At 38.5% G+C, this 12,276-nt stretch overlaps 1 protein-coding gene across 1 annotated transcript in view; it reads right to left on the bottom strand.

The window, feature by feature from the left end:
• The window catches only part of LOC126262335 (dedicator of cytokinesis protein 9), a 356,303-nt gene that overhangs the window by 313,327 nt on the left and 30,700 nt on the right, over positions 1-12,276 (bottom strand). The window contains exons 2-4 of the mRNA XM_049958894.1: positions 5,030-5,146; positions 4,764-4,936; positions 3,887-3,956 (exon numbers count right to left, since the gene is read on the bottom strand). Of these exons, the coding sequence (XP_049814851.1) occupies positions 3,887-3,956; positions 4,764-4,936; positions 5,030-5,146 (360 nt within the window). The remainder of the gene's footprint in view (positions 1-3,886; positions 3,957-4,763; positions 4,937-5,029; positions 5,147-12,276) is intronic.

Genomic DNA, 12,276 nt, shown 5'->3' with positions numbered 1-12,276 from the left:
CAATGAGTGACTCCTGGCTTTCCCCTAAACAAAAAAAAAAAAAAAAAAAAAGGACACTGAAAGGAACCAGAGTACAGAACTAGGAACACATTATACAGAATTCGGTGGAGCAGTTGTGCGCCCTACCAAACGAGGCTTTCCAGCAATGCTTCTAGCATTGGGAGATGTGTGTAGAACCAGAAGGGCACTACTCTGAAGGTGACTAGTGTCAAACAATTGTATTTCAATAAAGACTGATTTTATAAATAAGAGTTGGATATTTTCTGAACAGCCCTCATATTAACGGAGTCAAATAAAATTTCTTGAGCTTTGAATACATAATACACAGACAATGTCTTCAAGCATTAGCAACACACATTATTATTCAGACTTTTTCCTTCTTGTTAATGTCTTACAAACCCAGCATTTTCTGTTGTCACATTGTCTCATCTTCAACAAGATACTTATATAATTTCCTGAGGCAATGTCAACTTTCGTGGTAGATCACAACATTGCACAGCACCATGGTTCAAATTCGGAACACACAGAGTTCTGCCAATTCTCCTTTATGAAGTGTAAACCATAAAGTATCTTGCGCTTTCCTGCATTTGTTCTGATAAATTTCCACAACTTGTACCCATAATAACTTAGTTGTAGTTTAAGAATTAGTTACATAATTAAATCTCTAACTTTGCAAAAGGGGTGTGCACTGTAACAAAACTAGCAGTTAGATGTGGGCACAAAATTAGGCCACCCCCTTTTCTGGTTACAAACAGATAATGTGACTTACCCAAGCAAGAAAATGAACTCTTGTGACACTTCTGGTGCTAAAAAATCTTTCCTGTTTTACAAAATTCCACAGAAGCTATCATAAATATTTTACAGCACCAGAGCCCATGTGGAAAAAAGATGGAAAAGAAAATGACTTAAGCACAATTTAAGCATCCATGCTAGAAAAAAACTCTCATTCTGCAGTTTATAAAAAGAATGTGTCAGAGGGCTGTGTCGTATACTAGAGGCCACACAGCTCTCACTGAAAATGAGATAAGAGGGAATTTGCAATGGATTGTGGACGGCCCCCTCCACACCACCTGTTGGACTGCAAAGGTATAAAGCAGATTTTATTTGATATTATTCTTTAAGAAGTCCCTGTCATTATAACCAACTTATCAAGCCAGGAAGCTACTTTTGAAACAAACTTTTTACTGTTTAAAGGCACAACATACACAAACATTTATTGAATTACTACATTGCAAAGGACTAATCTAAATGAGTTCAAATTTGTAAGATGAGTAGCAGAATGACGATATGTGACAGACTGCTGAACATAGTCCACATACTGCCACATCCTACCCCCTTCTCCCTCATCTTAACTTATTTGAGTGGAAAGATCACCGTTATGCCAAGCCTAGTCAGTGAAATGCTGTCAAACAAAGAGAAAATGTGAAATTAAGTGCCAGTAAGCCTCAATGATACTGAATGATGCCATATCGACATATGAGTTAGTACTGAAGGGTTGGAATGATCAGGCACCAGGAAATGACTTCATCATATGATGACATTGTGGCTTATACAGCGCAGTCTGCTACACACAATGTGCATGTAAAACCAGTAAATGTGTGGCTTTGACTGGTGGCATGCATGCATTTGCATTGGTTTTCACTGTTCAGAAACCATTAAAAAGAAAAAGCAGACTGTAATGGTCACTTTGTCATGTTTTTGGCATATTAAGTGACAAATCAGCTTTCCTGAATGAGACCTGCTTCAACCTGCTCTATAGTAGTGACTGCATAATGTTAACTACTACACAGGTGACTACAACATGTCTGCCTGCATTTTTGAGTAGCTACTCATACAGATGCCAAGAAGGAGTGTTAAGGACACTTTTGGATGCATCCCACAATCTTAACTCCAACTATTATGTAACAGAAGCTTTGGAGCGCAAAGTATTGCCCCTCCCAAAGAAAACTTCACATGCAATCTTATGGAAGTACAATGCTTAGCCACGTGCGGTGTGGGTGTCCAAACAAACAAGAGAACACTGATCAACTTCGGATCAGGCCTCATTTAGCTAGGGGTAGGGTCCATATGGAATAGTGGGTTAGCTAGTGTACAGGTAACCATTCAGCTCAGCCGTGTCTCTATGAGATACATCTGCCATTTAAGTGGAAAAATGTTATCCTGGGGGAAATAAAAGGATCCTTTTGCTGGTAAACAAATTGAGTTTCACTATGTTGTCATGATATGTGAAACTTAATAATCTTGCGATATTAACTTTACCTAATGCACTAAGATCAAATATATTTCTTGTTTGTTTATAACTTCTGTTTTTTATTATTTTATTAATGCATTAATATGTATTAGAACATTCGCTCCCCCTGTACCCTGTGCATCACAGTTTCCAAATAATAAACATAGAAAACAAAAAAGTGCATTGCCAACATCACATCCATAGATCCAACTCTTTTCATACACTTTCATACTAAATTTCCTCATAGACTCACTTTTTCTACCACCACCTACAGCCTTTTGACTTAAAGAGTAGTAATTGTAACTAAATTGAATATATTAATGTTTCATATATGAAATTGGACTGCTTCGATATATTTTTTGTGACAGCCTTCGTAGCGACAACACTTCGCTGTAGAAACGGCCTACGAAGTCACCGCCACACTTTTAATAACGGGCCGACCGGTCCGCTGGATCAGTGAACAGGAAGATGAAAACCCAAACACTCTGATTAAATGAAAGTCGGTACTTATCTTTATTAACGACGATACAGAACACAGTGGTGAACATGGTCTACAGAAATCTGTCTAGTTCGAGTCGGTGCGGCTAGGTCAGCGTCGGCTGACGACAAACAACAACTCTGCTGCGATGAACACACAACTCACTAGCAGGTACACAATTCGGTGGCGAGTATACAACTGAGCGGCGAATCCAGAACTGTCCTAGCGCTCGCGACTCCAGCGCTTAAGAAGCCAGAAGCCAGCGGTGGCGCGCGCAGACTTGCGGCGATTTCCTGTATCGCTGGCGCTGCTTATGCAGACGGCGTCCGGACTTTGATGCTGCCAACCTTTTTGGCAGCGGGCTCGGTTGGCATTACTGGCTAGGATATAACAATATTCAACCACAGCACTACAGGACCGATACATCAACAGCTGCTAAAAAATCCCCCATAATCTACTTGTACCCCATACTCTACTTGTAAATCTTTAGAGAGTGTTTCATCTTTTCCTACGTCTGACTCAGGTGAAATATTCTAGCAACTTGAAACACTCACTTTCTCCTCAACAGATCTATTCGAAAAGAGCCTCTCTGGCAACACCTAGAGAATTTGCCATGTTGCTTGCACAATGCTTTATATGCTGTGAGTAAGATAACATGCTCAGTGTCAGCAAGGATACAGCCATACCAGAGCATTCATAGTCAGAAACAGTCAGCTGCATCCCTTCTATGAGTTGGATCGTAATGCGGCTGACCATCATTTCAGCACTCGACGCTGGTTTCTGGTTATCGCAGAGTGAGAGAGCTACAAAACATGTTTTTGTCCATTTTATTTGAATGACAGCACACATTCAAAGAAAAAATGGTCTAATTTTTGAATAATTTCCAGCTCACATTTGAAGAGGAATGGTGTAATTTTTGTGCAATTTCCTGCTTGCATTCAAAGATAAATGGCATAATCTTAGCGCAACATTGGTAGTGTGCTATAGCAAGTGATCATCGGCCGCCACTGCCAACTTCTCTTCTGAAAATTATGTCACATTCACGATTTATACTGAGTACCGTAATAACTATGATAGTTCTAAGACCTTCTTGTCAACAGTTATTGAATAAGTAATAAAATATGTACTGTTTGGCCATGACTTTTAGATACTCTAAAGTTATAAATACTAGGCCCTACCTCATCAATTTGATCTGCATCTGTATCCACTTCATACACCTCATCTTTCAGTTCCTCCGATTTTAGAATCCTGTAAAACAAAAGTGATTAAAAGTTCTCACAAAAAATGGTAAAATTAGTACAAAGAGAATATGTTTAACCATGTACAGTTTTACTAGTCCCTTTAAATAATGAATCAGGGAGTAGAAAAAAGGTGTGCTTCACATGCAATGTGGTCAATATAGGAAAGAAGAATGTAACTAGTTGTAACTGCTGGATGATAATATTAAGGAACAACAAATATAAATACTACATTATGTGAACTGCACTTAAAACAAGTATTTGACATATTATTCATCTCTGACACTTAACATTCTGAAAAAATATCAAGAAGTCAATGGGTGCAGTTCTTAGCATCCTCTGACATTACTGAATCAATATTATTGACAAAATAACATGTTTGCTTTAGTTTTTAAGAAAATACAAGTAATTTTTATTATGAAAAGACACAAAAATGTTCCAGGAATCCTATTAAATGGATACTTCATAAATGAGAGAGAAAAGGCTAATATTCTGGGAACATCATTACCCACATGAAAAATGTTTTCCATGATTAATCTACAGCAAATTTACGAAATGCAAGCTACATACTTAAGTTCTCATTTAAATGAATTAGTTCAGTAAATGATACCAAGACACCGGCAATCTGGTATTTGACTATTGTTCCTTCATTGTTTATTGTTTGAAAGAATAACAGAAGGGTAATAATATCTAATATTGTCTTTAGAGACAGCATGTGATGTGTGTAGTATTGTTAATAACATGTCACCAATCTACAGGTAACCACTCATTATTACAAAAACTTCATAAGATCCAATATATAAAAAATAACACTCACTTAGGTAACTCAAGGTATGTTCCAGAATATGCACTGTATTTGTAATGGATCAGATTCCAGTTACAAGTATAACTTTTCAAACATTCTCGTGTAAACAAACAGCAATCTGATGTTTCATAATTTACAGGCACACTATGGTTAGTTGTCCTGTATCGTCTAGGAAGCACAACTTGCTAAAACAAAACAAGACAGCAAAGGAAACTAAGTAATTCAGCACTAATTCCCACTATTCAACAACATGTATTAAAGCTAAGTTTATTACTTACAGACACATCATCAGCAGGATAAAGTAATAGTTCTCGCTGAGGATCGTTTTGGAGAAGTGTCTTGTTTTTTAAAATGAAAGTTTCAAAATCTATTGGGTCAACCAACTGAGGCTTGTTCTAAAATCAAGAGCACAGAACATCAACCATAAATATATGTTTTCATTAAAGCATTACACAAAATTATTAAATAAATAAGGACAAATCTTTGATCTGTGTACTTACAACAGAAACTCCATATTTGCAACAAAACCACATTTGCTGTAACAAGACACATGATGGATAAAGTTACAAACAGGAAAGAAATACATAACCTACTAGTACAAACATTGACAGCACAAAACAAAGAAGGAACCAAAACACTCACTAATTCCACACTGATCAAGGAGTTTACACATCATTTGCAAATTTCATGATCTGCTGCCACTTTGTTCTATCTGACACTGCTTCACTGCACACAGTGTTATCCACTCCCAGATTTCAGCTTTTTTTTTTCAATTCCTATAACAGTCTTGTATCTGGGTGTTTTACCAGTCTGCAGCTATTCGGGCAGTCTTTTCTCTCAATTACTGCAGTGCACTCTAGCCAAAGCACTCCATTTCCTTCAATTTTCTTTACAACAATATTTTTTAACTATAAATTTTCTTCTTATTACAAATTCCGTAGCTTAATTTGATTCTCAGTGGATTCCTGGTTATAACCGCATCATGGCTTATATACGAGGGTAATCCCAAAAGTAAGGTCTCCTATTTTTTTTATAAGTACATAGACCTGTTTATTTCTACAATGGTTTACATCAGTTTACAGCTTGAACATTTAGCTATTTTTCGACATAATCACCATTTTTATCAATGCATTTTTGTAGACGCTGTGGCAGTTGTTGTATGCTCATGTCATACCAGCTCGCCGCCATGCTGTTCAGAAAGTTATGAGCCTCTTCTTTCACCTCGTCGTCGGAGCTGAATCGCTGGAACCACAATTAACGCTGACAGGTACTGTGAGAGACTGAAAACACTCAAACGGGAAATTCAGAACTGGAGAAGAGGAATGTTGAACAAGGGCGTACACATTCTCCATGACAACGCTCGCCCACACATCGCTCAGCAAACCGTTGCTCTCCTGCAACAGTTTGAGTGGAACATAATCACCCACCCACGCTATAGTCCTGACTTGGCACCCAGTGTCTATCACCTGTTCCCTAGATTAAAAGAACATTTGCCCAGAAAGCGATTCAGCTCTACAAAAATGCATCGACAGAAATGGTGATTATGTCGAAAAATAGTTCAATGTTCATGGTGTATACTGATATAAACCATTGTAAAAATAAACAGGTCTATGTACTTACAAAAAAATAGGAGACCTTAATTTTGGGATTACCCTCGTATATTTTTCACTACAATGCATTCAAACATTATTAGCTTCTCTCTTTTTTTGATAGCTTCATGATATTGAAATGACATGGAAGGTTCTTTGTTTACATTTTATTGGCATAATAAATATGTCCTTCAAACTGCACCAGGACTGTGATCCACATATTGTCAATGACATTTTCTTCATTAGCTTGTCTGTTTTTTGTTATTTCTCTAATCTGTTTCAACTGTTCCATTATTATTTCCCATTATTTATGGTTTCATCACCTTGATTTTTGCTTCACCACTCTTCAGTCCCAATATTCAGTGCATTCCCCATAACACTCCCAATTTTTTTCACCAATTACTGATTTCTGTAATAATCCTGTCTTCCCAATGCGATAATTGTTTACTGTTTTCATTCCTTTTTCAACGCCAGAATAAAATTAGGAAACACAACTGATACAACCTCATCCAGTGAGTTGTCAGTTATTATCTTCAGTTAATCAGCTAGTATTCTACAAAATTTAACATTTTCATTACTTCATTTAGTATGTCTCTTGATGATTAACATATATCTTACGGTATCCTCATTCCTTTCATTATACTGTAGAGAGGTTTCTGGATGCAGTAGATCATCTTCGTGATGATGGGTTGATCTAATGCAAGATCATGTCTTACAGACTTCAAACAATGGCGAAATAGTCACAAATATATGCTAAAAGTATGTCCACACAATGTATCTAGTGCCTTAAAACCACACAGAGTTCATGGGAAAATATGATCTGCTGAGTACCAAAATGATAGGAAACCTAAACTTATACATAGGGACAGGAGGATGGTTATCTCTGATTTGATGAATACTGCTGAGAAAATGACTACTGAACTTAATACGGATCTGGAGGGCACAGTGTGAAGAAAATGTTTCATCTACATCTACATCATATTCCACAAACCACCTAATGTTGTGTGATGGAGGGTACTTTTTGTATGACTAAATGAGCCCTCCAACCCTGTTCCAATCGCGAACAGCACATGGGAAGAATGATTGTAAGCCTCTGTATTGGCTCTAATTTCTCAAATTTTCTCCTCATTGTCATTATGCGAGACATGTGGGGGGAAGCAATATGTTGTCTGACTCTTCTGGGGAAAGTGCTCCTTCAAAATTTCAGTAGTAAATCTCTCTCTGATGCACAATGCCTCTCTTGTAACGTCTGCCAATAAAGTTTGTTGAGCATCTCCGTAACGCTCTCTCGTGCCAACTAAATGACCCCATGATGAAATGTGCCACTCTTCATTGGATCTTCTTTATCTCTTCTTTCAGTCCTATCTGGTAGGGATTCCAGATAGATGAACAATACTCAAGAATCATTCGAACAAGCGCCTTATAAGCCCCTTCCTCCATGGATGAGTTACTTTTCCTTAAGTTTCTTCCTACGAATCTGAGTCCGGCATCTGCTTTTCCCATTACTTGTTTTATGTGGTCATTCCACTTAAGGTCACTCTGGATAATTATTCCTAGATCTTTTATGGCAGATACTGTTTCCAGAGGTCTGTCATCAATAGTGTAGCTATACAGTAACAGATTTCCTCTCCTATATATGGGCAAAAATGTTATATTTATTTAGTTCAGGTCATCTGCCAGAGCCTGCACCATTCATCAATTCTCGGGAGGTCATTCCAAAAATCGTTACTATCTTCTGGTGTTGCTACTTTGTTACAGATAACTGCATCATCTTTGAAGAGCCTTAGAGAGCATCCAATGCTTTCTACTAGATCATTTATATAAGCTGTCAACAGTAATGATCCTCTCATACTTCCTTGGTGCACTCCGGCAGTTACCTTCATATCTGTTGATTTTGTTTCATTAAGAACAATGTGTTGAGTTCTGTCTGGAAGGAAGTCTTGAATTCAGTCACAAATCTGCTCGGATACTCGATAAGCTCATATTTTTTTTCACTACATGTCAGTGCAGGATGGAGTCAAATGACTTCCTGAAGTCAAGAAACATGGCATCAACCTGAGCGCCATTCTCTACAATGCTGTGGATCTGATGGAGGAAGAGAGTGAGATGAGTTTTGCATGACCTCTGTTTGCAGAATCCGTGGCAATTTTTTTATAGGGGACATTTTTCTTCTCCAAGAATATCTAATTCTTGAGCATAAAACATGTTCCATAATTTTACAACAAATTGATGTCAATGATAATGGCCTATAATTGTGTCCATCTGTCCTATGGGCCTTCTTAAAAATGGGAATAACCTGCACTTTCTTCCAGTCATTACTGCCAGCAAGGGAAAAAGTTCTTTTGCATAATCTCTGTAGAATCTTATAATTATCTCATCTGGTTGGTTGGTTGATTTGGGAGAGGGGACCAAACAGTGATGTCATCGGTCCCATCAGATTAGAGGAGAATGGGGAAGGAAAGCCGGTGTGCCCTTTCAAAGGAACATTTCAACATTTGCCTGAAGCAATTTAGGGAAATCACTGAAAACCTACATCAGGATGGTCAGATGCAGGTTTGAACCGTTGTTCTCCCAAATGCGAGTCCAGTGTGCTAACCTCACTCCGTCTCATCTAGTCCTGATGCCTTTCCACTACTAATGATTGTTGTTGTTTTTCTATTCCGCTATTGGTTATCTCAATATCTGCCACTGTAATGTTGGTATGACAATTGAAAGGCGGAACCATGTTACAGTCTTCCATGCTGAAACAATTTCGGAAGACCAAATCCAGTATTTCGGCTTTTTCTTGGTTATCTTCCATTTCAGTGCGAGTATGGTAATTGAGAGAATGAATAGATGATTTTGGCCCACTTACTGATTTTATAGATGACCAAAACCTCTTAGGGTTTTTATTCAGATCGGTTGACAATGTTTTACTTTCAAAGTCATTGAACGTTTCTCCCAATGCTCTCCTTGCACTCATTTTCGCTTCATTCAGCTTTTGTTTGGCAGCTAGGCTTTCACTTCTCTTGAATCTGAGATAAAGTTCTCTTTGTGTATACAGGGGCTTTCTAACAGAGCTATTAAACCATGGTGGGTATTTCCCATCCCTTAAGACCTTACTCAGAACATACTTGGGTAGTGCATACTGCATGATGCCTTTGATTTTTTTCTATTCGTTTTCCACATATTCGTCCTCATCACCGAATATTTGATGCTGACCGCTAAGATACTCTGAAATTTGTATCTTGACACTTGCTAAGTAAAAATATCTTCTTACCTTTCTTTGTCAGACCTGTTGTCATAGATGCCATCACAGTCTTATGACCATTGATGCCTTCCTCTACATTAACTGATTCGATTTTCAAACCATCATCATCATCATCATCATTTAAGACTGATTATGCCTTTCAGCGTTCAGTCTGGAGCATAGCCCCCTTATAAAATTCCTCCATGATCCCCTATTCAGTGCTAACATTGGTGCCTCTTCTGATGTTAAACCTATTACTTCAAAATCATTCTTAACCGAATCCAGGTACCTTCTCCTTGGTCTGCCCCGACTCCTCCTACCCTCTACTGCTGAACCCATGAGTCTCTTGGGTAACCTTGCTTCTCCCATGCGTGTAACATGACCCCACCATCTAAGCCTGTTCGTCCTGACTGCTACATCTATAGAGTTCATTCCCAGTTTTTCTTTGATTTCCTCATTGTGGACACCCTCCTGCCATTGTTCCCATCTACTAGTACCTGCAATCATCCTAGCTACTTTCATATCCGTAACCTCAACCTTGTTGATAAGGTAACCTGAATCCACCCAGCTTTTGCTCCCATACAACAAAGTTGGTCGAAAGATTGAACGGTGCACAGATAACTTAGTCTTGGTACTGACTTCATTATTGCAGAAGAGAGTAGATTGTAGCTGAGCGCTCACTGCATTAGCTTTGCTACACCTCGCTTCCAGTTCTTTCACTATGTTGCCATCCTGTGAGAATATGCATCCTAAGTACCTGAAACCGTCCACCTGTTCTAACTTTATTCCTCCTATTTGGCACTCAGTCTGTTTATATTTCTTTCCCACTGACATTACTTTCGTTTTGGAGATGCTAATCTTCATACCATAGTCCTTACATTTCTGATCTAGCTATGAAATATTACTTTGCAAACTTTCAATCGAATCTGCCATCACAACTAAGTCATCCGCACATGCAAGACTGCTTATTTTGTGTTCACATATCTTAATCTCACCCAGCCAGTCTATTGTTTTCAACATATGATCCATAAATAATATGAACAACAGTGGAGACAGGTTGCAGCCTTGTCTTACCCCTGAAACTACTCTGAACCATGAACTCAATTTACCGTCAACTCTAACTGCTGCCTGATTATCCATGTAAAGACCTTTAATTGCTTGCAAAAGTTTGCCTCCTATTCCATAATCTCGTAGAACAGACAATAACTTCCTCCTAGGAACCCGGTCATATGCCTTTTCTAGATCTATAAAGCATAGATACAATTCCCTGTTCCACTCATAACACTTCTCCATTATTTACTGTAAGCTAAAGATCTGGTCCTGACAACCTCTAAGAGGCCTTAACCCACACTGATTTTCATCCAATTGGTCCTCAACTAATACTCGCACTTTCCTTTCAACAATATCTGAGAAGATTTTATCCACAACACTGATTAAAGAGATACCTCTGTAGTTGTTACAATCTTTTCTGTTTCCATGTTTAAAGATTGGTATGATTACTGCTTTTGTCCAGTCTGATGGAACCTGTCCCGACTCCCAGGCCATTTCAATTATCCTGTGTAGCCATTTAAGACCTGACATTCCACTGTATTTGATGAGTTCCAACTTAATTTCATCCACCCCAGCTGCTTTATTGCACTGCAATCTATTGACCATTTTCTCCACTTCCTCAAATGTGATCCTATTTCCATCATCATTCCTATCCCATTGTACCTCGAAATCTGAAACATTGCTGATCTTATTTTCACCTACATTGAGCAACTCTTCAAAATATTCCCTCCATCTGCCCAAGGCATCCACAGGATTCACCAGCAGTTTTCCTGACCTGTATAAAATACTTGTCATTTCCTTCTTACCTCCCTTTCGAAGACTGCTAATTACACTCCAGAATGGTTTTCCAGCAGCTTGACCCATAGTCTCCAACCTGTTTCCAAAGTCTTCCCAAGATTTCTTCTTGGATGCTGCAATTATCTGTTTGGCTTTGTTTCTTTCTTCAACATAACTTTCTCTGTCTACCTGAGTTCTAGTATGTAGCCATTTTTGATACGCCATCTTTATCCTTTTACAGGCTTCCTTGACTGTGAAATTCCACCAAGCTGTTTGCTTCATCCTACTTTTACACACTACTGTTCCAAGACATTCTTTAGCCACTTCTAGTACTGTGTCCCTGTACCTTGTCCATTCCTTTTCCAATGACTGTAATTGACTACATTCAACTAACTGGTACCTTTCTGAGATCACTGTTATGTACTTGTGCCTGATTTCCTTATCCTGAAGTTTCTCCAATCTTATCCTCCAACATATGGACCTGACCTCCTGCATTTTCGGCCTCACAATCCCAATTTCACTGCAGATTAAATAATGATCAGCGTCATCAAAGAATCCCCTGAATACACGTGTGTCCCTCACAGCCTTCCTGAACTACTGATCTGTTATTATATAGTCAATGACAGATCTGGTTCCCCTGCCTTCCCAAGTATACCGGTGAATGTTCTTATGTTTAAAAAAGGAGTTTGTGATTACTAAGCCCATACTGGCACAGAAATCCAAGAGTTGTTTCCCGTTCCTGTTGGCCTCCATATCCTCTCCAAATTTACCCATAACCTTTTCATACCCTTCTGTTCGATTTCCAACCCATGAGCAGAACACTGTCCTTGTCCTTTACTCTAGCAACTACATCACTGAGTGCCTCATACAAACTATCCAT

The sequence above is a fragment of the Schistocerca nitens genome, chromosome 6, assembly GCF_023898315.1.
Source record: "Schistocerca nitens isolate TAMUIC-IGC-003100 chromosome 6, iqSchNite1.1, whole genome shotgun sequence".
Lineage (NCBI taxonomy): Eukaryota > Metazoa > Arthropoda > Insecta > Orthoptera > Acrididae > Schistocerca > Schistocerca nitens.
This window is presented reverse-complemented; position numbering and strand designations above follow the sequence as displayed.